Below are 23725 nucleotides of genomic sequence, written 5' to 3'. Positions count from 1 at the left end.
CAATGATTTCAATGTAAATAAAAAACACAAACATTTATGAGTTCAATGAATAAACTGTTAAAGCTATTTTAAGTTAAAAATGAATATTTGTGAACAACATATATATCATTTGAAAAATAAGTAGGTCGGATAGAGTCAAAATTTCGATTGATCCAGCTGCTTGGAATCCTAATTGGATCCATATGCTTACTCTAGTAGGGAATGAAATAGTAAAATGATCGTTTGGCAGAATAACTATTCTTCTATTGTATTTTCAAGCAGTGGGCAGGAAGGCTCTATGGAAATGGTGGTTTGATTCTCGAGTAGCTAGAAAAGAGGTGTGGGCTAGACCACCTAGTATAAAATTATATATAAAACAACTAAATTCAAGTGGCATGGATCACTTGAGTTTTGGAAAAGTGTGATTTCCGGCTAATTATGTATCCTGATGAGGCATATCAGGACTGGATAGCATATAAACTGGTGGGCCTTACACAAAACTAATGGTGGACATCCCAGCCCGACTGCTGCCTATGGTGGGGCGTACCTGAGTATCAGATCATCATGATTTTTTGGTTCCACGGTGATCATGAGGCAGTGCAGCTGATGGACGGGGTGGATCTCAAGAAGGTTATACTTTCACAGGATGGGGATGCGGGGTGACCCAACACAGGGCTCTGTGGGGCCCACAGTGATGTATGTATTTTATCCATTTCATTCATCCGTTTTGCCGTCCCTTCATCCAGGTCTGTGTGATCTTATCAAGAGCTTGGATAACAAATAAACATCACTGTGGGACCTAGGAAGGTTAGGTCATCATCCACACTGTTTCCTGCCGTGTGGTCCACTTGAGATTTGGACATGCTTTAATTTTGGGCTCATGCTCTAAAATGAGTTGGCAAAACAGATGGACGGCACGGATAAAACACACACATCACAGTGGGCCCCACTTACGCGGTGTCAAGCAATCCAATGTCCACTCAGGTGGCTCTTGGTTGGTATAAAGGAACAATTTTTAGGCTAGCATTTTACCTTGTGGATTGAAGGCTTGTGTCAGTTGAAAGAAGACTATCATCTTTTCCTTCCTTTTTCTTCACTCGTCCCCCTATGTTAAGAACCGATCAGCACCTGTCAGGTGAGTTAGAAACATTTCTTTTAGATGGACAATAGGTGAACGGTCAGGATCATCGCATGTCGGGGCAGTATCATCATCATCATGGTTATAAAACTAGAATGTGTATTTTATTTTATTTTTTTAATTTTTACCGTTCCATGGCGCGGAGAGAAGGAAGAGTCAGACAAAAATCCGATATTTTCATCTTTTTCATATTCAGGAGCGTAACGGGGCGTTGATTGGAAGCGCAGCTTGACTCGTACCGGAATCTCGAGTAGAAAGTAGAATCGCATTCCTCGTCGATTACTCGGAGAGAATTCATCGGCAATAGCTCCGGCGAGTGGAACTTCCAGTTGCGGATCGGGGGATTTCCTAGAGAGGGGTGCGAGGGATTTAATCGGCGACTCTATCGGGAAGGAATGGGGATTGCGGGAGCGAGCGAGGAGGCCCTGTCATCGCCGAGGAATAGGGTGAAGTTCTTGTGCAGCCACGGCGGGAAGATACTGCCGAGGCCATCCGACGGTCTGCTCAAGTACGTGGGTGGCGAGACCCGTGTTGTGGCTGTCCCTCGTAATGTCACTTTCTCAGGCAAGCCTCTTCTTTTTTCTTCTTTTTTCCCTCCTCTTTCACCTTTCTCACGTGTATGCCTTATCTCAAGGTGGGCCACATCGCAGATGCCACGTGGCCCATCTATCTATTCGAAATTTCGCTCCTTGAATTTGAACGGTCATGAACATTTCCCAGCTCAGGATAATGGATGGTATACTTGAGCCTTCCATTTTAACAGGTGGGGCCCATGGATGTATGATCTGCACGGTTAGCGAGACCCCATTGAGCGATCCTAGCCCTTGTTAAACCGACAGGGGAAAAAAACAAAGTTGCATCAATTGCGAGGACCCAGTCGGGCTGATTTTTTAGTATGATCTATACCGGTGAGGCCATCTGATCAACCGTCTGGATCACCTATCTGTGGACAGACCATCCAAACAAAAGGCTTGAGGACATAATCCACATCTGCTACAGGATCATAGCATGAAATGGGCCAACCTAGGCCCACCCTATGCTGTAAACGGCTAGGCCATGCCATTTCCAGCTGGGCAAGCCAGAGCAGGACCAGGTCGCAGGGCTCATGGGAAATTCACTAACTTTTGTAAGGGATTAGAAGGGATTGAATGGTAATAAGGTGGATGGCATGGATTTCTAGGTAATGATGGTGTTGTTAGTGGATTGTCTTGAGATCCATGGGATTGCTCTATCCCTGGATTGCTATATCCAGTCTGTTTGGCATGCCCGGCCAATCCGGGATTAAACCTTCCCTTCCCTTCCAATCCTTCGAACCAAACACGTCCCAGGCAAATTTGAACAGATTAAGGTGGATTGGATGGGATTTAAAGGTAATGATGGTGTTGTCAGTGGATTGCCTTAAGATCCATGGGATTGGGATCAGATCACCGACTCTGTTTGGCACGCCCGGCCAATCCCGAGATTTAACTTCCTATCCCTTCCAATACCATCCAATCCCTTCCAATCCGACCGGCCAAACGAGCCCTCAGCGAAAATCAAACAGAGAAGATTTGAAATCCATGAATTTCAAAGATCACAATCTCAAATCCTCACCCAAAACAAATAAAAGTTCTGTTCGTTTTCTTTTTCTTTTTCCCCCTCCTGAATGTCCAGAGCTAATGAAGAAGCTGGCTAGCTTGTTCAACGTGGAAGGTATCCTCAAGTACCAGTTGGTACCGGAAGACCTTGATGCCCTAGTCTCTGTCACATGCGACGAGGACATCAAGCACATGCTTACCGAGTACGACCGCCACGATACCATGTTATCAAGGAACAGTGCTGCTCCGAGGCTCCGGGCGTTCTTATTCCCTTCCAATCCAGTAGTGATCGAGAACCACATCCCTTCCAGAACAGTGGAAACCAATGTGCTGGAGCAGCGTTACATAGACGCTATCAATGGGTTCGTGAGGACAACTAGCAATGTGGGCCACCCAGTCTTCAGCATATCTTCTTCAGCAGGGTCGCCTAGGTCCACTGGACCAGACACCTACTCCCATGACTCTAATAATAATGATGCTACAATGTATAAAAGCAGCACCGGAGATGCAACCGAGCCTATTAGCCGCTACAAGACCCAAGAGTTTGGATTGGGTAGGGTTCGCAGCTCCCCAAATCTACTTAGCACTGCGCAGCAACCCAACCACCATCAACACCAACGTATCCAGTCAAGGTTGGGAAGGCAAGCAGGGAATTTACAGACAGTGCGGAGCGATAATTCAAGGTACCAGATTGGTCAGCTAGCCAGAAGATACTGCGTACCAATTGGACACCACCAAGGTGGAAGCAGCGGACGCATCGGGTACGGACACATGGAAGGATCCAGCAGCGTTTACAGGAATGGTGGATCCTGAGATGTAGAGAAACTTTCTTGAAAGTACCGGGAAACAGAAATGGGGAAGTTCCATGAGACAGAGATGTGAGTAGAAATCAGAGAGAGAAATAGAGATGGTGATCCTTTATTCAACTGGGCATATGTAAAAAAGTATAACAAATTATCTTCTTTTTTGTTTTTTTTTTTTTGAAAAACTTTTTTATTTGTATTATACTGGATTTTTGCATTGGTTTTGAGGGAGTAACAAAACTATTGTCTTATGACACATTGGAGGGGTATTCTATAATTTCTATTGTATCATTATGGTCAGAGATTTGAAGGTTGAGATGGGTGTGCTTTTGGAGATAATTGAAGAAGCCACAAGGCAAAAGACAACATTAAGAAAAACAGAAAAAAGGATGCAAGGAACCACAACAACCCAACCCCCAAGAGGTTAGGGAACCAATCCCTAACAGCAATAAGATCTTTCTAACAATGATAACTATGGACTCGCCACTGTTCCTAAAGCATCTATTATTCCTTTTGAGCCAAATAGACCACAAAACTGCAAGCAAGGCAAGCCACCAACTCAGCCTATCTTTGGATCAGGGACCCGTTCATGCCACGACAGGAAGAGCCCCCCCTCCATACACCTTGGTATGACACAGCACAAGGCTGAAAGAATGCCATCCCAAACCCCCTTCACAAAAGGATAATGGATGGAGGAATGCTCCACTGATTGCTCATTCTTCAAACAAAGGAGAAACATTTGGAAGCACTAATGCCTACCGGCGAGCCACGCAAGCGCAGCTACTTTCGGAGGGGCTCCATACCGCTAGACGAAGCCCATATGAAAGTAGGACCAGAGACCACCTTGATGAAGGAGCGAACTGAGAATCCTCCTAACCAATCTCTCAACCAGATCAACTCATCCTTTACAGCTGGATTGGGGCAGATGCCTCCCACGTAAGCGAGAAAGCCTAGCCAAGTCCTTGACTACGACATCAGAAAGGATACAGCAACAAGGGGGAAGCCCAACACCATCATTATCCTGACCTGAAACACCTGGCAACTGAGATGTTCTAAATCGAGCACAGGCTTGCAATTCGAGGGAAACCAGATCTAAGAGTAGACTCCACTCTATTCCAAATATCTTCCCATAATTGGACCCTTTCACAATTTCCAACTGAAAGTCCGATCTTAGAGAAAACATTTTCCGCCATCCTAGCAATCAATTTCCGGAAGAAAGAGGCTCTATAGATCAAGGACTCATTAATCCATCAATCCGAATTGGAGATTCCATACTTGCCAACAATAACTGATCTCCACACACTTTACCCCAAATCTCCACACACATTTTCCCAACAGAGCAGAGTTAACCTCCTCTAACCCTCTAATTCCCGCCCCACCCTCCTTGAGAGGCCCACATACCTCCCCTCAATTCAAAAGACGGAATTTCCCTTTTTGTGCTCCACCTTGCTAGAGAAAATCCTTATGCAGCTTATCGATTCTCAGAAGAACCAACTTCCGACAACAAAATAAGGACATGTAGTAAAGAGGAAGGTTCAAAAAGGCAAAATCGATCAGAATAATTCTCCCACCCAGAGATGGAAGTCTTCCTTTCCAGAATGACACCTTCCTCTCCATTCTTTCAATAACCATTCTCCCACCCAGAGATGGAAGTCTTCCTTTCCAGAATGACAGCTTCCTCTTCATTCTTTCAGTAACTGCATGGTGCCTTCCCCACCTCCAAATGGAACCCCAGAAGTTCACACTTTGAAATATTATAACCATTAGACCAGAGACAACCTCAAAGCGTTTTACTCAAAATGTCCACCCTTGACTTCACAACATCACAAAAAATAAGTGTATCATCCGCAAATTGAAGGTGAGAGATAAAGCTAATAGCGTTAGCAACCTTGCAGCTCTCAAAAGAACCCCACCAACTGCCCTTTGTTGAGCATTCTACTCAGGGCCTCAGACAATAGAAAGGGGGAGAGGGAATCCACCAGACAAAGACCTCTGGATGCTTTAAAGAAGCAAAATGGATATCCATTGACGAGGACTGAAAAATTGACAGGGGAGACACGAATATAATCCAGAAAGAATCAGTCAACATGGTCATAGGCCTTCTCAAGATCCAGCTTACAGACTATCCCTTTACTACCGTCCCTATGGCACCAATACATTCACGAGTGATCAATGCACTATCAATGATTTGCCTATTAGAGATAAACTTACTTTGAGAGAGAGATTACCTTTGACAAAATAGAATTGAGCCACTCGGCTAAGATTTTAGCAATAATCTTATAAGGACTACCAATAAAACTAATGGGACAAAAGTCTTTAAGACATTGCTCCCTTACCCTTAGAAATGAGAACCAATTTCTCTTAGCAGCCAACACGACTAAAAAAACTCAACAGATCATCCTTAAGGATTTCCCAGAAGACTTGAATGAAGGCCATTGGGAACCTATCCGACCCTGAGGAAGGCCTCACCAGAATGCCATGAGTAGTCCTTGCCTCTTTTCCCGATGCAGGAACCTCAAGAACCTCTGCTTCACTGGTCAAGATAACGTCGGCATCCAAGTTATTTAAACTTGGCCGATCCCAATCTTCCTCAAAGAGGAGCCTTGAATAAAAACTATCAATGATTGAGCAGATTTGGTTCTTACCGTCGATGCACATGCCACCAACTGATAGAGATGTGATTCTACTACATCCAGTGTTTTAAATATCAACGATTTCGGCCATTATATCCCATGATATACCTTGTATCCCACCTGTGTGATACGAAATGTACATGTAGTGCCAATATATCCCATATGTTTGATCAAGTGAGCATTTTCAATTTTCTATCCCTTTTTTTTTTTTTTGGAAAATATGTTAAATCAGTGCCAAATGATTACAAATCCAATAGTTTTTCATGTTTTTGCATGAAAAATCATATAGTTGGAGCTTTGATTTCAATATCCATTGGTTCTTCACGTTCTCCATGTTTTTTTCAAAAATTTCCTTCAACCAGCTATCAATTGAGACTAATTTTAAAGTATGTAGGAGCATTTAAATGATCATCACATATACTCTAATTTCGAAATTTAAATGTCGGTGGTCCGATTTGGAAAAAAATGGAGAAAATTCAAAATTTCTCCCAAATTGCTTGCAATGTTGCACTCCAAATATGAAATTAAGCATGATAACGGCCGATTTACTGATTTGTTAAGTCTTTGTCAATTTTTAGAAAATAAAAATAATTTTTGATTAAAAATTAATAAAATAATTATTCAAATTTTATTTTTTTTTTCAAAATTTCCCTTCAACCAACTATCAATTGAGACTAATTTCGAAGTATTTAGGAGTGTTTGATGAAATGATCATCACATACGCTCTAAATGGTATGCATTCAATTTGAATATAATTGTATTAGTTCAGTCAAACAAAGCATCGCTTAGGACCCTATACAAAGGATACCTATTATGTGCACTTTTTTTGAGATGTTATGATTTAAAAGTGTGTATAAGGTCCCTTTTAACAATCCATGAAGTTTCATTGAAAAATTCAACAATTTCCCCAATGTTTCCTAAAAAGTGCAATAAATTATCCGATACAAACGATATATCCTGTGCAATAACCGATACATATCTGTATCTCAAGGATATGATACGTAACGCAATACCGATATTTCGAACACTGATTACATCTAGCTCGAGAGCTAGCAATTCCACGAATAATCTTCATGTTTTTATCCTTTTCTTTGAGTTATAGAACCCTAAATCACTGGCACCATTGATTTCTTCCTCTTTTAAGCGCCTAGTGTAAGCTCCTTCCTTTCCGCCTGCTCAGCCTTAGACAGAAACCCACCTTCTTTAATAACTCTTGGATGGCTTATGAAACAATCTAAAGTTTGTGAAACCCTGAACTTGTACACCTACTTCCTCCAATCCTTTAACTTGCCTTCGAGGGCTTTAAGCTTATGAAACAATCTAAAGTTTGTGAAACCCTGAACTTGCAAAGACTTCCACCTATCTGACACCAAATCAAAGAATCCTTTAACTTCATGCCCAGCCAATTGGAAATGTAAAGGTTTTGGCCCCCAACTGCCATCATCAACTTCAAGAAGAATTGGACAATGGTCAAGGATGGGTTTGGGAAGACCCATTTGGACCACATATATATATATATAGGTGAGACCAGAAATCTATCAAAACTTGGATATAACTAGATTCGCATTGCCATTGGACCAAGTAAACTTCACCCCTCCCATTGGCAAATCAACAGGCTCGTGCCTTTGAACCCAATCCGAAAATCCCTACATACTACTGGGGATACGCTTCCCTTTATATTCAAGTGCAAAGCAAGCCACATTGAAGTCCCCCTCCCACAAACCACGAGAAATGCTACCTTTCCCAAGCAGCAGACAACTCCTCCCAAAACAAGGGCTGAAGAGTTGGCTGGTTCAGCCTGTAGACCCCGTAGATGATCCAACAAAAAAATGACACAACATCTTTAGGAACAACCGAGAACGAGAACCTCCCACACCAACTATCTTCCTTAACCTAGATTGTGGGATTCCAAAGAATAATCACAACTCCTACCAAACCCACAACAACCAAGGCTTCCCACTTGAACCCCTTGCACCTCAAAATGGACTCAACCACACCATGATCAATTAGCCAAAGTTTGGTCTCCTAGATGATGATCACGCCAACTTTATATTTTCTACAAACCTCCCTTGCCTGAAGCTTCTTTTGCTGGCTCCCAAGACCCCTCACGTTCCAACTGAGAATCTTTTTAAGGAAACAATCCTAACCCCCTCTACCAAGGGCTTCTTTGTCTCGATCCCCAAAGTCACGTTGAGGAAACCCATCTCCGTTACATCTTAGGCCTGAGGAATTGAGCACTGCCACCAAAGAGAGAGATCCACCATCAAGGAGTTGACAAGACGGAACTCCCTGGCATCCAAAGCAGGGATAACATCTTCTGGGGGAAATAGGAAAATAGAAGAGGAAGCTGGGGGCATGAAACCATTCAAGAGAGGTCGGAGATTGGAGGGAAGAATCTGAATGAGGGTAAGGGGAACCAGCCCCTGAAAGGAAGGTAAGAGACCCCTCGTCATACGAATTAAAAAGTGACCTGGAAGCAGAAGGTATAGATGGCAAATAGGGGCCACTTGTTACCCCCTCCCTATTCCACTCTCCCCAATGATGGTGACTAAGCCTACACGTGTCAACTGCATAGAAGTCTCGACTCTCGACTGACATCTCCAACTCCCCCCTTAGATTTCCTGACAGCCAGATCTATCTGCCACAGACGTCAGGCCTGTAGGCATTGACCCCCTGACACCCGCCAGCCCCTCCCTCTCCAAACTATCCATTTGAGAAACCCCCTTAGCTACCACCACACCCTTAACCTTCGAGGGTGGTCTACGCTTATGGCCCCACCCAAAGGTCCCCACCCAAAGTTCTCTTTCACTAAAGTACAGGGAGATAAAAATTGGTCCAGATATTAAATACCAACATAAAGCATGCCTTTGAATGTGGGGTCATTTCGTTTACAACTGTCCATTCTCTAGGAGCCACAGATCAGAAGGTTAGCACCATAAACCAAAGTGCCAGTTTGAGATCCTAAGCAAGTGTAGTGGGGCCTACTGAATAGGCTTTTCATGGGTGATGATTCCGCATATTTTGTTTCTACCCTTGATATTGACTGTCCATTTTTTGCATGCTATAGATCGGATGGGAAGGCCCATCAATCAGCATCTTTTTTGTTGCGTGGCTTGCAAGCCTCCAATGTTATGAATGAATGGACAGCCCAGATCTAAGATGGGCTGCTCTACAGGTCATTTAGACATTTGGACAAAGGTGGGGTCATTATATGTATGGACAGTCCAGATCTAAGATGGGCCATCCTCCAATGTTATGTATGCATGCTAGAAATTTACACGGGCAAAGATACTGTATTCGTTCCTTCTTAAGAGCTTTTGCAAAGAAGCTTGTTTTACTATTGTCAGCATTTGCCAACACAAAATATCCTCTACTCTAATTTTTCATTCAAAGAATAAGGACCCTCCTTCGAAATCATATCCTATACTGATAACAAAACAAAACAAAGCGCTCTTTGCTAATTATTCTCACTTACTATCAGTGAAGTCAGCATCAATGACATCACCACCATCTGGCGTTTTCCCAGTGGGGCCTGCCTCACCCCCAGGCGTAGGGCCAGCACCACCACTAGGAGCACCAGGTTGGTTGTAGAGGGACTGACCAAGCTGCATCACCTCCTGGTTGAGTGTATTGATGGCATCCTTCATGCCTTGGGTCGATCCACCAGAGATGGCGTCCTTGAGCTCGCCAAGTTTTGACTCCACCTTTTCCTTGACAGGAGCAGGGACTTTGTCTCCCAGCTCCTTCAACTGCTTTTCTGTCTGGTAGACGAGGGACTCTGCCTGGTTCTTCGTGTCTATGGCATCCCTCTTCTCCTTGTCCTCCTTTGCAAACCTCTCTGCCTCATTCACCATCCTCGCCACCTGCACATTAGTATTTTCATTTAGCCATCACCAACACACCGTCTTTTATTTTCTTTTCTTTTTCTTTCCTTTCTTTTCAAGTGCATGATCAAGTCTCTACTCACAGTTAGATTGCGAAACAGCAAGTCCAGAGTTGAAAGCATACCTCATCACTGGGCAAGGTGCTGGCACCAGTTATGGTGATGTCCTGCTTCTTTCCAGTTCCCTTGTCAATGGCAGCAACAGAGAGGATACCATTGGCATCAATGTCGAACTTGACTTCTATCTGAGGCACACCTCGAGGGGCTGGGGGTATCCCGTCAAGGCGGAAGCTACCAAGTGATTTGTTGTCCCTCACAAACTCCCTCTCTCCCTGAAGGACATTGATCTCGACACTTGTCTGCCCATCTGCTGCTGTAGAGAAGACCTCGGATTTAGAGGTGGGCAACGTGGTGTTCCTTGGGATGATCTTTGTCATCACCCCACCCAATGTCTCCAATCCCAGAGACAGAGGTGACACATCCAAGAGAACGATATCACTAACATCTCCAGCCAATACACCTGCCTGAAATTTGAAGAACCAATAATATAATAAATGAGTGAAAAACTGTTTCCTTACATGCAGATACATTTACAATGAATGAAGAGAAAAGAAAATTTTTCATAGAAAATGCAGGAACTGACCTGAACAGCAGCCCCAAGAGCAACCACTTCATCAGGATTGACAGTGACGTTGGGATCTTTCCCCGTCAACTTCTTCACGAGTTCTTGAACAGCTGGGATCCTGGTCGATCCCCCAACAAGGATCACCTCATCTAGATCACTAAAGGAGAGCTTTGCATCTCTCAGTGAATTTTCCACAGGTCTTTTAAGCCTGACAAATGCAAAATCCAAAATTCATTTAACTAAAAATTCCAAAGATGATAATATATAAACAGATTCAAAAATCTATCCCAAACAACTTGCACTAAATGAAAACATGCCCTTTGAACCCCATATATGGTGAACACCCAGAAAGTGCATTGTATAACAGCAAATTAGAGAATCCATTCCAAAACTGATAAATGGACCCCAAAAAAAAGAGTCCTTCAAAAGAACGGGAAAAAAAGGTGTTCGATTAATCTATCCATCTTCCATGACTTCTATAGGGGTTCCAGCGAATTACAGGAATTCAAGGTAGGTATTGACCGAAATTGGGCTGTTTCTTTCCCAAATACTCATGTAGAAATGAAGCTGCAAATTGCATACCTGTCAAGAAGGTCCGAGCACAACTCCTCAAACTTGGCCCTTGAAAGGGTTGTTTCAATGTGTTTGGGTCCATCCGCAGTTGCGGTAATGAAAGGCAAACTGGCCAAAATTAGAAACAAAGTCTTTGTGAGTAAAAACAGTTAACTAAACATGAGCATGCAACACAAACTATCAGGTACCATGAAGCTACTGGAAATGGGGAATAATCAACTAACCTAATGTTTGTCTGGGTCAGGGATGATAACTCCATCTTGGCCTTCTCTGCAGTCTCAGTGAGACGCTGAAGAGCTTGTTTGTCCTTTAGAAGTTCAATGCCCTCATCTCTCTTGAAGTTCAAAGCAAGCCAATCGACGACTCTCTGTTTGAAATCAAACCAACAATCAATCAATGCCAGAATTGGTATCTACAATATCGCATGCAATAGCTCTAGAAATAATAGCTTCCTATTACAATGAAAGGTACTAATTCAACCTTGTCAAAATCATCACCACCCAAATGAGTGTCACCAGAAGTAGAAAGCACCTCAAAAACTCCATCTCCAACCTCGAGAACTGCAATCCATGCAGCGCAAGTATTTAAAACAACAGGAAATGCAAAGAAGCTCACTACCAACAAGCAGTAACAAGTTATGAAATGGTTTATAGCACATTTATGTGCGTGGACAAAAAAAAAAAAACCATATTAACATTAAAACATGAAATATCATACTGCAATAAAATGGATGATACCCTGACCCTGCAAACATCAGGTCAGAAACTACGGCACAACAACATAGACTAGGCCAAGTCTTTGAGTTTTCAGGTCACCCAAATTTCCTGAATCAACTGGTTGGGTCAACCAAGCCTCAGCCAAAACTGAGTACACATCGCAAGTTGGCCCAATATCTGGTCGAGTTGAGTCAAATCAACCAAAAAATGAGTGTGTGCCTATGGGTGCATGTGCGTGCATCGTTCGTGTGTGTGGACCATTTCAACAAGTTAATAATTTACCATATTCAACTCATCAAGCATCATTCTGTACCGAATTATGCAAGGTAACTATCACCAATGACAATTTTCAGTTTTCCAATTAATTTTCTTGCCAAGACTGGATATATTGCTAATGTATAATGCTCTATTTGTTGTACAGTAGCAGTCCTAGACTCCTAGCAAGCAAGGTAGTATCTGTCACATGCACATACACAGAAATGAGCATGGTATGTGGTCGAATGTAGATAAGTTTCTCACTGCAACTCAGGTTTATAGAATCAAACAAGTGACGGGTAATCCACATCCTGCATTCAATAGTTATTCCAATCACAGTACTCACCATGTTGTCAGCAGACCAAACAAAACAAGTAATGTAATCATGTCAAAGCCAACAAAATAGATTGGGCATCAACGCAGAGTTTAAAATCATAACAATAACCTGAAACATCAAATGTGCCACCCCCAAGGTCAAATACGAGAATGGTTTCATTGTTCTTCTTCTCAAATCCATACGCCAATGAAGCAGCAGTTGGTTCGTTGATGATACGGAGAACTTCTAATCCAGCAATACGACCGGCATCCTTTGTTGCCGTCCTTTGGGAGTCATTAAAATATGCAGGTACGGTTACTACAGCTTTAGTGACCTTATCATTTAAAAACTTGGATGCATCATCGACAAGCTTTCTCAGAACCTGAACATAAGGAACCACACTTCCATATTATACCAAAGAAAAAAAAAAACGTAATGTGTGCCACTTGAACAACCCACTGTAAACAAATAGGAAGTAACTATAAAAATGTATGTTATTAGTAAAAGGGGAGAAGAGCCATCCAATTTCTCATACTATAATAATTAAAGCTTCATCAAAAGAGATCAAACAAAAGCAGAACTGTCTCTGAGGAAAGAATGAGATCCAGGTATGAAAATTCAATTGCTTGACTCACTGGGTTAAAAAATTGCAGATTTTCACTGGTCACATTCAAGAGCTACGATAAGAATTTATAATTTTTACAAACTAGAATGAACTTCTTTCATGGCTAACATAATACTTTTGCAAGTTACTGCCAATATATGAGAATCTAAATTATAAAAGCATAGACAAACTCATGACCAGAACTACCTATAAACCAACTTCTTTTCTTCTATGGATAACGTAGTACTTTGACAAGTTACTACCAATTATGCGGAACCAAAATTACAGAAGCATAGACAAACTAATAACCAGAACTACCTATAAACCAACATCTTTCTTTCTTCTTTTTTCTTTTTTCCAAAAGAGCAGAAATATTGCCACTTCTTACCAAGGAACAAACAAAAGCTAGTACAGATGGTGTACCGCAATATTTAAAATTTATATTCACCAAGAACTAAATCAAAAAAGAAAATGGAGGATTAGCTCTCCACCCTGCTGATCGCGCACTGATATCTCATCAGCTGGATTAGTTTGGTGGTCAATTCTCTTCTTTTTTGTTTGGGTAGTTCTGTTTTGAGTTGTATAGCTTTTTCGTAGGTTTTTTTCCCTTTTCCTTGTGTCTGCCCTTTGTTTTAGTCTTGGTTTGCTCCTTTTCTGCCTGCTTTGTTTTGCTACTCTTTTTCTCTGGGTTGCTTTTGGCTCCCTTAATAAAATTCTCAATCTTCAAAAAAAATAAAATGGAGGAGACTAAACTGAATAGCAAGGAGAAGGTGAATTCCTTTCTGCTCTATTCTTTACTAAATTTCTTCCTGACTTTCACTGAGAAAACCATCAAAATCTACCAATACTAGCTTTAACTGCAGAATCCATGATTCTTTTTTTAAGCATAACTCGGACAGTCATTTCATTCACTCTAACAGGCACCCAACAGCTGCACTTTTATTTTCCAACAATTGGAAGTCCAAACTACAGAGAATTCTTCAAACCAAACCCGCAATATGTTAAGGTTAAAAATAAAAAAAAAAAAAACTATAGCCATTTCAAGAATAAAGTATAGCAATTTCCTACCAGTGCGTCTTAGCAAAAACCAAGGAAAACAAGAAATGCATACCTGAGCGGAGATCTCCTCGGCTGCAAACTGCTTCCCGATGGCAGGACACTCGAGCTTAACATTCCCGTTCTCATCCCTGATCACCCTGTACGACACCTGCTTCGACTCCTCATCAACCTCCACCATCTTCCGCCCGATGAACCTTTTGACAGAGAAGAACGTGTTCTCGGGATTCACGACCGCTTGCCTCTTTGCTATCTGACCAACGAGGCGGTCCCCATTCCTTGTGTAGGCCACAACGGAAGGCGTCGTCCGCTGACCCTCGGCATTCGTAACGATCGTCGGCTTCCCGCCCTCCATCGCCGCTACGGCAGAATTCGTGGTCCCGAGGTCGATGCCGACTACCTTCTCATTGACGACTCGGACGGGGCCCGTCGATCGCCTCCCGCTGCTGCCGCGGCGGTTGATCTTGAGGAAAGCGGAACGCGGAAGAACCCCGAAGCTTCCGTTGTGCAATCCCTGCCCGAAGAAGACCGTCCGTGCAGACGAGCTTCCGGTCCTCTTCGACGATGAAGTGGATAATCCGACGCCGCCGAGAACGTGGATCTGTGCTGACGATGACGACGCCATTTTTTCAAGGAATTAGGGTTTCTCCGAAGGAAAAAATAAAAACCCTAACCCTAGAAGAGATGCGCAAGGAAGGAAGGTGTGGCTTCTCTCAGCTCGTTTAGGTCTGAGAAATGAGAGAGGCGAAGAAGATAAGAGGTAAGGGTTTTATGGCTGAGGAGTAATGTGGTACGTGGCAGCCATATTTTTACGGTATTCACGCGCTTGCAACCTCAGAAGTGGGGACCCTTTTTTGGGTAATCCTGACCATTGATAGATTGGTTTTCATACTGGATGAACTATTACTAAAAATATTTTTTAATAAAAAATTTTATTGTCTGGTCCAGATACGGACGGTTAATAATCGCAATACAACATATTCAACTGAAAGATATCCTGATACTGGCCACTGGTATCTTCCAATCCAGAGATATTTAAGTAATCAACATCGACAGTGGACTAAACAGACGAGTGGCATGGATTACTTTTTTCAATGGACCCCACTTGTTAGAATTAGAAGATCGTTTGCAACGGTGAAATTGTGTGTCACGTATCATTTGTGGTATTTTAAACTCATTTTTTTGATTTTTTTTAGGGAGTTTTATATTTGACGCCCGTCTCTTCATTTATAGCCAATAACCTCCCATTTTAAACTATTTGTTAAAATCTGCCTATCAATTTCTTATACATCCCATTGGAGGTGTACAAAGGCGAACTGAGTCGAGCTTGGCACAGCTCAGACTCGGCTCGGCCACTTGTTGACCCCATCTCGAACTTGGATCAACTTGGTCCTCGAGCTTAATTAGCCAGCTCAGCTTGGTTCGGTTAGCAGCTCGAGCCAAATCGAGCTGACTTCAAGTCAAGATCAAGCTAAGTTCACCTATGCAGCATTTTCACAAACACATAATTTGTACCTTCAAAATCTCAATGTATGTAAAACAGTAACAGTGGTTTTATAGGTATTTTGTCAAACACCTTGTAAACAGCATAAATTTTTTTTTTTTTTTAAATGATAATTTTTTATATAAATACTTTCCTTCCCACCAGTAGCACTTCATTGAGTCATTTCATCGAACACTTGGTGAGCAACAACAATTTCAAAGTAACCAAGTCACCAAACTGGTTCGATTCGAGTTGGGTTGGATCAAGCTCGAGCAATCTCAAACTCAACTCAAAATTTTTTTGAGTTCCAAAAATCAACTCGACTCAAACTTAATTTTGAGCCGAGTTGAATCAAGCTTTTTCGAGTTGGGCCGAGCAAGCTAATCGGGCTAACTCTGCTCATGTACAACCCTACGTCCTTATAATCACATGCACTAACGGGCACCAAATGAATAAAGCCATTAAGTGGGTAAAAGACAATTTTATCCTTGAATGATTGCACATTACTATCTTATATCTTCTCGTACTTTTACCTTTTCCAAATTACAGTATAACTCTCCTATTTTGCCACTGTTTCAATGGTTCATGCCGCAACCTCATTGTGTGAGGGGTCGACACGGGATTACATGCGGACACTACAGGTCTGAATGGTGATTTGTGGGCTCACAGTGATTTATGTATTCTATAAACGTTGTACATCCAATTTTTCTAACTGTGTGATCCCAAAATGAGGCGGATCCAAATCTCTCGTGGACCACACCACAAGCAACAGTGGTGATTGAACACCCGCGGTTAAAAACTTATCCAAGTGAACCAACACGATCAAGAAAAATTGAAGATTGAATGCCATTTATTGAAATATTGGTGGGGCCGTAGCTTATTTGTGAGAAATTCACCCCATCCATCTATTTCTCTATCTCAATTTTGAGGACATCCAAAGCTCGAGTGAGCCACACAACAGGAACCAGTGGGAAGTATGTGCACCATTGAAATATCTTGGGCCATCTTGTGGGTACTTTAAACCTGGGATCTGCCTCATTTTTGGAGCCCTTGCTTTTAAATGAGCTGATAAATAAGATGGAGGGGAATGATTTTTCATGAACATCAAGGTGGGCTGATGCAAGTGGTGGTGAGGGTTGCACAAAACCAAGACTCACAGGAGATGCTGGACACTTGAGTGCAGGTAAGAGGGATGCCCGACTGTAAGAGCAGCCCACCTATCGCTTAAGACAAATCTACCACGTCCATCTAATTTCCAGCTCATTTTAGGACAGGACCCTAAAAATGAAGCAGATACAAATCTCAAGTGGGCCACGTCACATCGAAACAATGGCAGGGCTACAAATTATTCATGGCAAATCCATTGGTCCATCTATTCTTCGAGCTCATTTTAGGGCATTGGGTAAAAAATGAGCTAATTTTTGGCCCAAAAATGAGGCAAGTGGAAGCACAAATGAACCACATGACAGGAAATAGTGGGAAAGAACGACCACTAGTAAAATACCTTGAGCCTATTGTGAGCCTTGGATCTGCCTCATTTTTGGGGCCATGCCCTTAAATGAGCTGAAAAACAGATGTTTGGAGAGGATTTCTCATAAACAACAAGGTGGGCCCAACGTACTATCGGAGTAAGGGTTGCACGAAATCATGTTAATTAAAAGTTACCAATGGGCTTGTTGGACATTTAAGTCAAGGGACTAGACCGTACATGGAGCCCAACATGATGTTTGTGATAAATCCATTCCGTCTTTTAGATTTTTCATCTTATTTTGGCACATAGGGACAAAAAATGTGGCAAATAAAAAGCTTAAGTGGGCCACACGAACAAGAAAGACTGGAGATTGAACACTGACCATTGAACTGTTCCCAGTGCCACATATTGTTTGTGACAAATCTACTATGTCCATCAGGTAAACCAACTCATTTTAGAGCATTGACGAAAAATGACACAGATTCAAAGCTCAAGTGGGCCACATGACGGGAAAGAGTGAGAAATAAATGCCTGCTGCCATGGTGCCTAGTTTGAGGTTTAGATCTGCCTCATTTTTTATATGGTAACTTTAAATGAGCTAGAAAGACAGATGAACGGCGTGGATTTCAAACAAACACGAAGGTGTGCTCCACGTGTGGTCAAGATGATGGTTGGCAACACAATGAATCCAACGCATTAAGGAGATTGCAAGTTCTGTAAATCGAGGGTAGTTTTGCCAATATGAAAATACACAAGCTGATCTGTACAGATATATAACTAACATCAAGCGATTTAGTGTCTAACTGTTGAAATTGTAAGCTGGTTTTGAGAAATAACTTAAAATCGGTAGTTTTTGGGGCCATAGCCAAAAAGGCAAGCGGTCATATGGAAAAATCCATAATTTTAGGACACGACAGCTCGCGCGGCATCGGTCGTGACTCGTGCATGATCTAGCGTGGCATCGGTCGTGACTCATGCATGATCTAGCGTGTATCGCCTCCCATTGGAGCCTCTTGCTCAGTGTCCTGATGATCTGAACCGTCCATATTGGCGAGTACATGCTATAAGGACGACGGGCAGAACTTACTCTAAACGAATGGCGTGCCCAATGTGGATCGCTGATAAGAAGATTTTCAGTGGCTTGCATTAAAAGGTTATAATCAGAAATGAAGTATGATTATAAGATAGTAACTTAGTTACAATAGTATCTGGAATATTGACGGTTCAATCATTGGATCATCTTAGCATACAGCGCCATTGAGTGAGAATGCATATTGGATCATGCGTCCAAAGGTTCGAACATGAATCCACCCCCGTCCATCAGGTGCTTCACCCTGTCATTAGGCAGTAGCTATCCACATTGTCAATCTTTTTTTTCGCATCATTTTAGGGCATGGGTCAAAAAAATGAGGTAGATCCAAATCTCAGGTGGACTACACCAAAAGAAATAGTGGAGATTGCATATCCACCATGGAAAACTTCTTCAGCTTAGAAAAGTTTGGAAGGAATCTAACATTCTGAGTTTTCCCTTTATTCATGTCTATGTGACATAAACAACAGTTGGATGTTGAATAAATATTACGGTGGGCCCTAAGAAATTTTTAATAATATGCATTCAATCACCCTGTTTTTTTGTGATTTGGATTTTTATTAGTTCTAAGCTCATGCCCTAAAATGACATGTAAAAATGGATGGGCTGCATCTCACTGCTAGTACTGTTAGTATGCACTCCACCACTTGTGCTTGATTCCAAATATATAGCAGCGCCTCTTCACCCCTTCTTTATCCTTGATTCCAAATAGCAGGCTGATTCAAGCCAGGTGGATTGCCCTGTAATTCTATAGGTAAGAACTTCCAAATTTACCAAACTGCTCATGTGATGGGACTTATGACTAAGAATAATCTAAAAGTTCTTAGAATGGACCTTTTCAAACCCTTAATAATTTTTAGTTTTCCTTGGACGGTTCCCACCATGGCTTTGGAGCTAGGTCTGGCAATGGGTGAGACTTGGGCTTAGATTTTTAGCTAATTGGGCACGCCTTATTCAAATTTTTTATTTTTCTAGGTGGATTACCAACCTTACCTAGTGTTAGGGCCAAGGCAATTAGGCGTCTGGGCAAGAATTTGGGAGACCAAGTCCAAGATAAGGTCTACATCGACCTCAACCTTTTCCACCCTAGTCGTGGAGTCAAGTATTATAGTGCTTAGGTCTTTATTCATGCCTGAGTGGTAGACTCACAAGAGTTTCATCGCAAGGTCATAAGTTCGGGTACTCATTGTGGTGAAATCTCACTATGGTGCAAGTGTATGGGGCACGTGTAAAAAAATAAAAGAGCACACAGTGCTCCAATGAAATAAAAGAGTATACAGTGCTCCAATGACATCCAATCCGTCCGATAGGTATACACAAATGTGATGATCATACAAAATATAACTATCATGCTGGACACATGTGAGTTGGTAGGCTTTTAGTAGGGTTGTCAATGGGCTGAATTTACGGGGCACATTCAAATTTTGAATAGGCCTGGCCTTGCAAATTTAAAATCCAAGTAGAAACCCATACTTAGGCATTCATATATTTTAGGTTGTGTTTATTGTCTTACGTGTGGCCAACTTGATGATCAAACTGAAGTGAATTTGGGTTCATATGATCATCATTGCAGGGTGCACTTGTTGGACAAATATGATCATCATGCATGGCGAGGTACACCTAGTGGATGAATCATATGTCATATTCAAATTGTGTGGTCCATATCGCTTGACTCCACTTTTAGGATATACATCATTTACATCCATATCATTGTGCATATATTTTTGCATTTAATACTTTGTATTATTTTAATTGTTATAATTATGAACCATGCTGGGTTATATTCACTAATCCTAGCCAACTTACATATTTATTGATGGAAAAACCATACATATGAGCCATTAGCAAATGTTGTAGTATACAAACAGGAAGGATCCACCACACCTGAACACGACCCATGTGAAACGTGGTCATACTTGTCTGAAGACGAAGTATCAGCATTAAACCATTTCTGATTATTTGATTTATTTGCTAGAATAGTTTGATTAGCGTATAATGCATATTAATATTGATCATGAGATTTTAAGAAATTGTTTAGATTTATCTCATTGAAACAATGTGTGTCACGCCCCAAACTCGGAAACCGGGCTCACAAAATTCTCGATCGCCGAATCCGGTATCGACAGCCTCCGTAGTGCCCCATTCTCGGCTCTTAGTGCCTATACGCGCGATCCTACAAGGAGGATTTTTCAATATACATTTATCTCGTAAGAAGCATAATCACAAGTTTATCGAAATCACAAAGGCAACATCATCATCACATATTCGCTAATATAAACATTTGAATACAATGCTGAAAGGAAAATACATATGTCAAAATTAGAGTTCCAGGAGACTACTGCAAGCTCCAAGCTCAACGCTGCTGCAACCTAACGCCACCTGCACGCATCTATTGTGCATAAGCTTATAGAAAACTTAGAGGGTAGTGAGAGTGTGTGCATAAGGTAAGTGTCAAGTATGCAATACAATGCCATAAATCATACAATATCGGAATAAGCGAAAATACTGATAAGATCATAAATCATACGATATCAGAGTAAGCGGAAATATACGGGTAAGTTTATGAGTGCCATCAGACGTACCAAGGCTATGCGATACAAGACATGAATGCTGACGGCCATATCAATGGAGAAACATAGCAACCCAAAATACTATATGCTGCGGATGCAATGCAATATGCGGTGCGAATGAAATGACTAAGCTGGAGTGAAGTCGAGATGATAATACGTAGTATCGCAGGCTATGGGGTCCATCACAAAGGACTTCTATCCAAACAATTCTCATACTTAAATTTGGATAGGTAGACTCAATGTAGTAGAGTCCTGATCTCAGGTTAGTCGCACGCCCTAATCGAAATCCTTACCATTACCAAGGTACACAACAATTAGTTGCGCACCACCAGCTCGAATGGATAGTGAATGAATGAATGGATGAGTATGCACCTCCTGCTCAATAAGTCCATGTATCAGTACGGTTCATCTTTGGGATCATCACTGGGGTCTAGTACACTCCAAGCCAGATTGCTGCCCCATCACGCCCAACCAGGTGAGTGGAAGAGACTTCACTATCCGCTTGGCCATTAGTCAGCCAATACCTACCTGACACATCGATAACGGACCCATTTATGAGCTGGTCAAACTCAGCCTACTTTTGCCCATTACGAATCGAGCGGATAAGGCCACACCCCCTTCCAACCGACCACGACACAGTGGGAGACGCGACCTACTGGTATTTGGCACTCGAGCGCTTATGTAATCCACTCGGTCTAGACGTTGGAGTGTCCTCTGGTACTAAGAGGATTTAGAGATTTTCACCCAGGGCCATTTATGGCGACCCGATGCTAATAACAGATTTTCGGTGTCCCATCTGGCCATCCACGACATACCTGTGGAGGCTACGGCCCTGATGTCGCTAAGGCGTATAGTAATCACAATACACAATACAAGATGTATGAGTCATACAATCCAGTCATGCATCAATCTCGCGCATACCGTGCGCTCATGTGAAACAATCTCCACATATCAGGGAGTCTCATAACAATCTGCCCAATGATATATGCAATGGTCAACCACATCTCATAACAAACATGCAGATGATGCGTATGGATATGTATCATGGTGCTATGCTGTCACATACTTATAATTGGTATCAACAACCGGCACCGATAATCGATATCGATAATCGGCCTATACAATCGGCCTCGATAATCGGAATCGGTAATCGACCTAACAAAGGGCCTAAGGGAAGGTCATAATGTGGACATTTAACCATCATCGCCCATTAATGTGGACATTTAACCATCATTGCTCCCAAGGAGTGGCCCACATAGAGCTAAACATATAGTGGGCTCATGGCCTCACACAATGGCCTAATGTACATCCTGATGGGCCTCACTTAAGGGCCTAATACACATCACGACGGGCCTTACTCGTGGGCCTAATACACATCACTATGGGCCGAATAAACAGGCCTAATATACATCACCATGGGCCATGACCCATGGTCCTCAAATATATCATAATGGGCTACGACCCATGGGCCTCAATATACATCATAATGAGTCGTAACGCATAGGCCTCAGTAGACATCAAGTGAGCTGCATCAATGGTCGCACCAATGGTCCTCATATACAACGAGTGAGCCGCATTTATGGGCCGCACCAATGGGCCTCATATACACAACAGGTGAGCCCTACTCATGGGCCTCAAATACATAACATGTGGGCCCTACACATGGGTCTCATATGCATCAAATGGGCCACGTATCTAAGCCTCAAATACATTAAATGGGCCACGTGACATGGGCCTAATACATATCACAATGGGCCGCACGATATGGGCTTAATACACATTACAATGGGCCTCGTATACATCAAGTCGGGCCTCATCATATGGGCTTCAAATACAAAACAGGTGGGCCCCATCACATGGGCAAAAAATACAAACAGGTGGGCCCCGCACATGGGCCAAAAATACATCATGATGGGCCTCATGGATGGGCCGCATCAATGGGTCTCAAATGGGCTTGGACCACACCAAAAATCATTTTACTAGTTGCAGGTGTAACATGTGTATTGTTGTACACTATCATTCTATGGGGCACATGGCCACTAATGATGATCAGCACTGTCCAACATTGGACGTGCAAATCAGCATCGTCCAACCATTGTCCATGTAAATTAGCACCTGCCAGACATTGTCCAGCACCCTCCAAACACTCTGGATGGTGTGGATATGAAACATACATCGAGGTGGGGTCCACAGCATCGTCCAAACATTGTCCAGCACCATCCAGATATGTGGACGGTGTGAATGAAATATATACAACATGGTGGTCCCATGTTGGCAAAATAGGTGGACGGCTTGGGTAAAACACCCCTGGACGATGCGGATATAATAAATAATCAAGGGGTGGTCCACCCTCCAAATCTGCTGGACGGTGTGCATACACCACATACATCAAGGTGTGGCCCACAGAAAGACAACGTGGATAAAGCACTTACATCAAGTGGACCAGCACCGTCCCATGGATGGACGGTGTGGATGTAAATCGTACACCAAGGTTGGCCCACACCACACGTGTGGGTGGGTCCCACGCCATATGAAAAATGGATGGACGGTATGTATAAAATGCTTACATCACGCTGGCCCACTGCATCGTCCCAATGGACAGTGCAGATGCAAAACAGATACATTGAGGTGGGGTCCCACCAGCCCACACGTGTCACACGTGTGAGGTGGGCCCCATGCATCCAAATGGACGGATGGTGCGGATATAACTCATACCTCATGATGGGGGTCACAGAACTTGCTGATGGTAATGCAGTAACAGTTGTATGCTGCTTGGGACCCACCGCCCTTGCTTGAACGGTGTGGATCCAACACATCATCAAGGTGGGTCCACATGTGTGGCCCACCACAGCTTTGAATAAAGCTAATATTTATATTTTTCCATTCATCCAGGTTACTGGACGGTGCCAGCAGCGCTGGACCGTCTAGCCACCTGCTGGACGTTTAGGAGGGT

At 42.6% G+C, this 23725-nt stretch overlaps 2 protein-coding genes across 2 annotated transcripts; one reads left to right on the top strand and one right to left on the bottom strand.

Annotated features, from left to right (window-relative positions):
* The first annotated feature begins 1512 nt into the window (after positions 1-1512).
* Positions 1513-3665, top strand: LOC131236752 (uncharacterized). The gene is made up of 2 exons (XM_058234159.1): positions 1513-1681; positions 2771-3665. The coding sequence occupies exons 1-2, from the start codon at positions 1513-1515 to the stop codon at positions 3505-3507; spliced, it is 906 nt and encodes a 301-aa protein (XP_058090142.1). The 3' UTR covers positions 3508-3665.
* Positions 3666-9410: 5745 nt separating this feature from the next.
* On the bottom strand, positions 9411-14907 carry LOC131236751 (stromal 70 kDa heat shock-related protein, chloroplastic). Its single transcript, XM_058234158.1, has 8 exons — positions 14214-14907; positions 12628-12880; positions 11692-11771; positions 11436-11578; positions 11221-11319; positions 10657-10846; positions 10139-10537; positions 9411-9993 (listed from the first exon to the last, which is right to left on the bottom strand). The coding sequence occupies exons 1-8, from the start codon at positions 14781-14783 to the stop codon at positions 9598-9600; spliced, it is 2130 nt and encodes a 709-aa protein (XP_058090141.1). The 5' UTR covers positions 14784-14907; the 3' UTR covers positions 9411-9597.
* Between the last annotated feature and the right edge of the window lie 8818 nt (positions 14908-23725).

The sequence above is a fragment of the Magnolia sinica genome, chromosome 2 (assembly GCF_029962835.1).
Source record: "Magnolia sinica isolate HGM2019 chromosome 2, MsV1, whole genome shotgun sequence".
Taxonomy (NCBI): Eukaryota; Viridiplantae; Streptophyta; class Magnoliopsida; order Magnoliales; family Magnoliaceae; genus Magnolia; species Magnolia sinica.
The sequence above is the reverse complement of the archived record's forward strand: the minus strand, read 5'-3'. Positions and strand labels throughout refer to the sequence as shown.

Coding starts and splice junctions, on each gene's coding strand:
- LOC131236752 (XM_058234159.1), top strand. CDS start 1,513: ATGGGGATTGCGGGAGCGAGCGAGGAGGCCCTGTCATCGCCGAGGAAT. Junction 1,682..2,770: donor TCGTAATGTCACTTTCTCAG/GCAAGCCTCTTC, acceptor CTGAATGTCCAG/AGCTAATGAAGAAGCTGGCT.
- LOC131236751 (XM_058234158.1), bottom strand. CDS start 14,783: ATGGCGTCGTCATCGTCAGCACAGATCCACGTTCTCGGCGGCGTCGGA. Junction 11,772..12,627: donor TGGCACATTTGATGTTTCAG/GTTATTGTTATG, acceptor CATGGATTGCAG/TTCTCGAGGTTGGAGATGGA. Junction 11,320..11,435: donor CTGACCCAGACAAACATTAG/GTTAGTTGATTA, acceptor AATTTTGGCCAG/TTTGCCTTTCATTACCGCAA.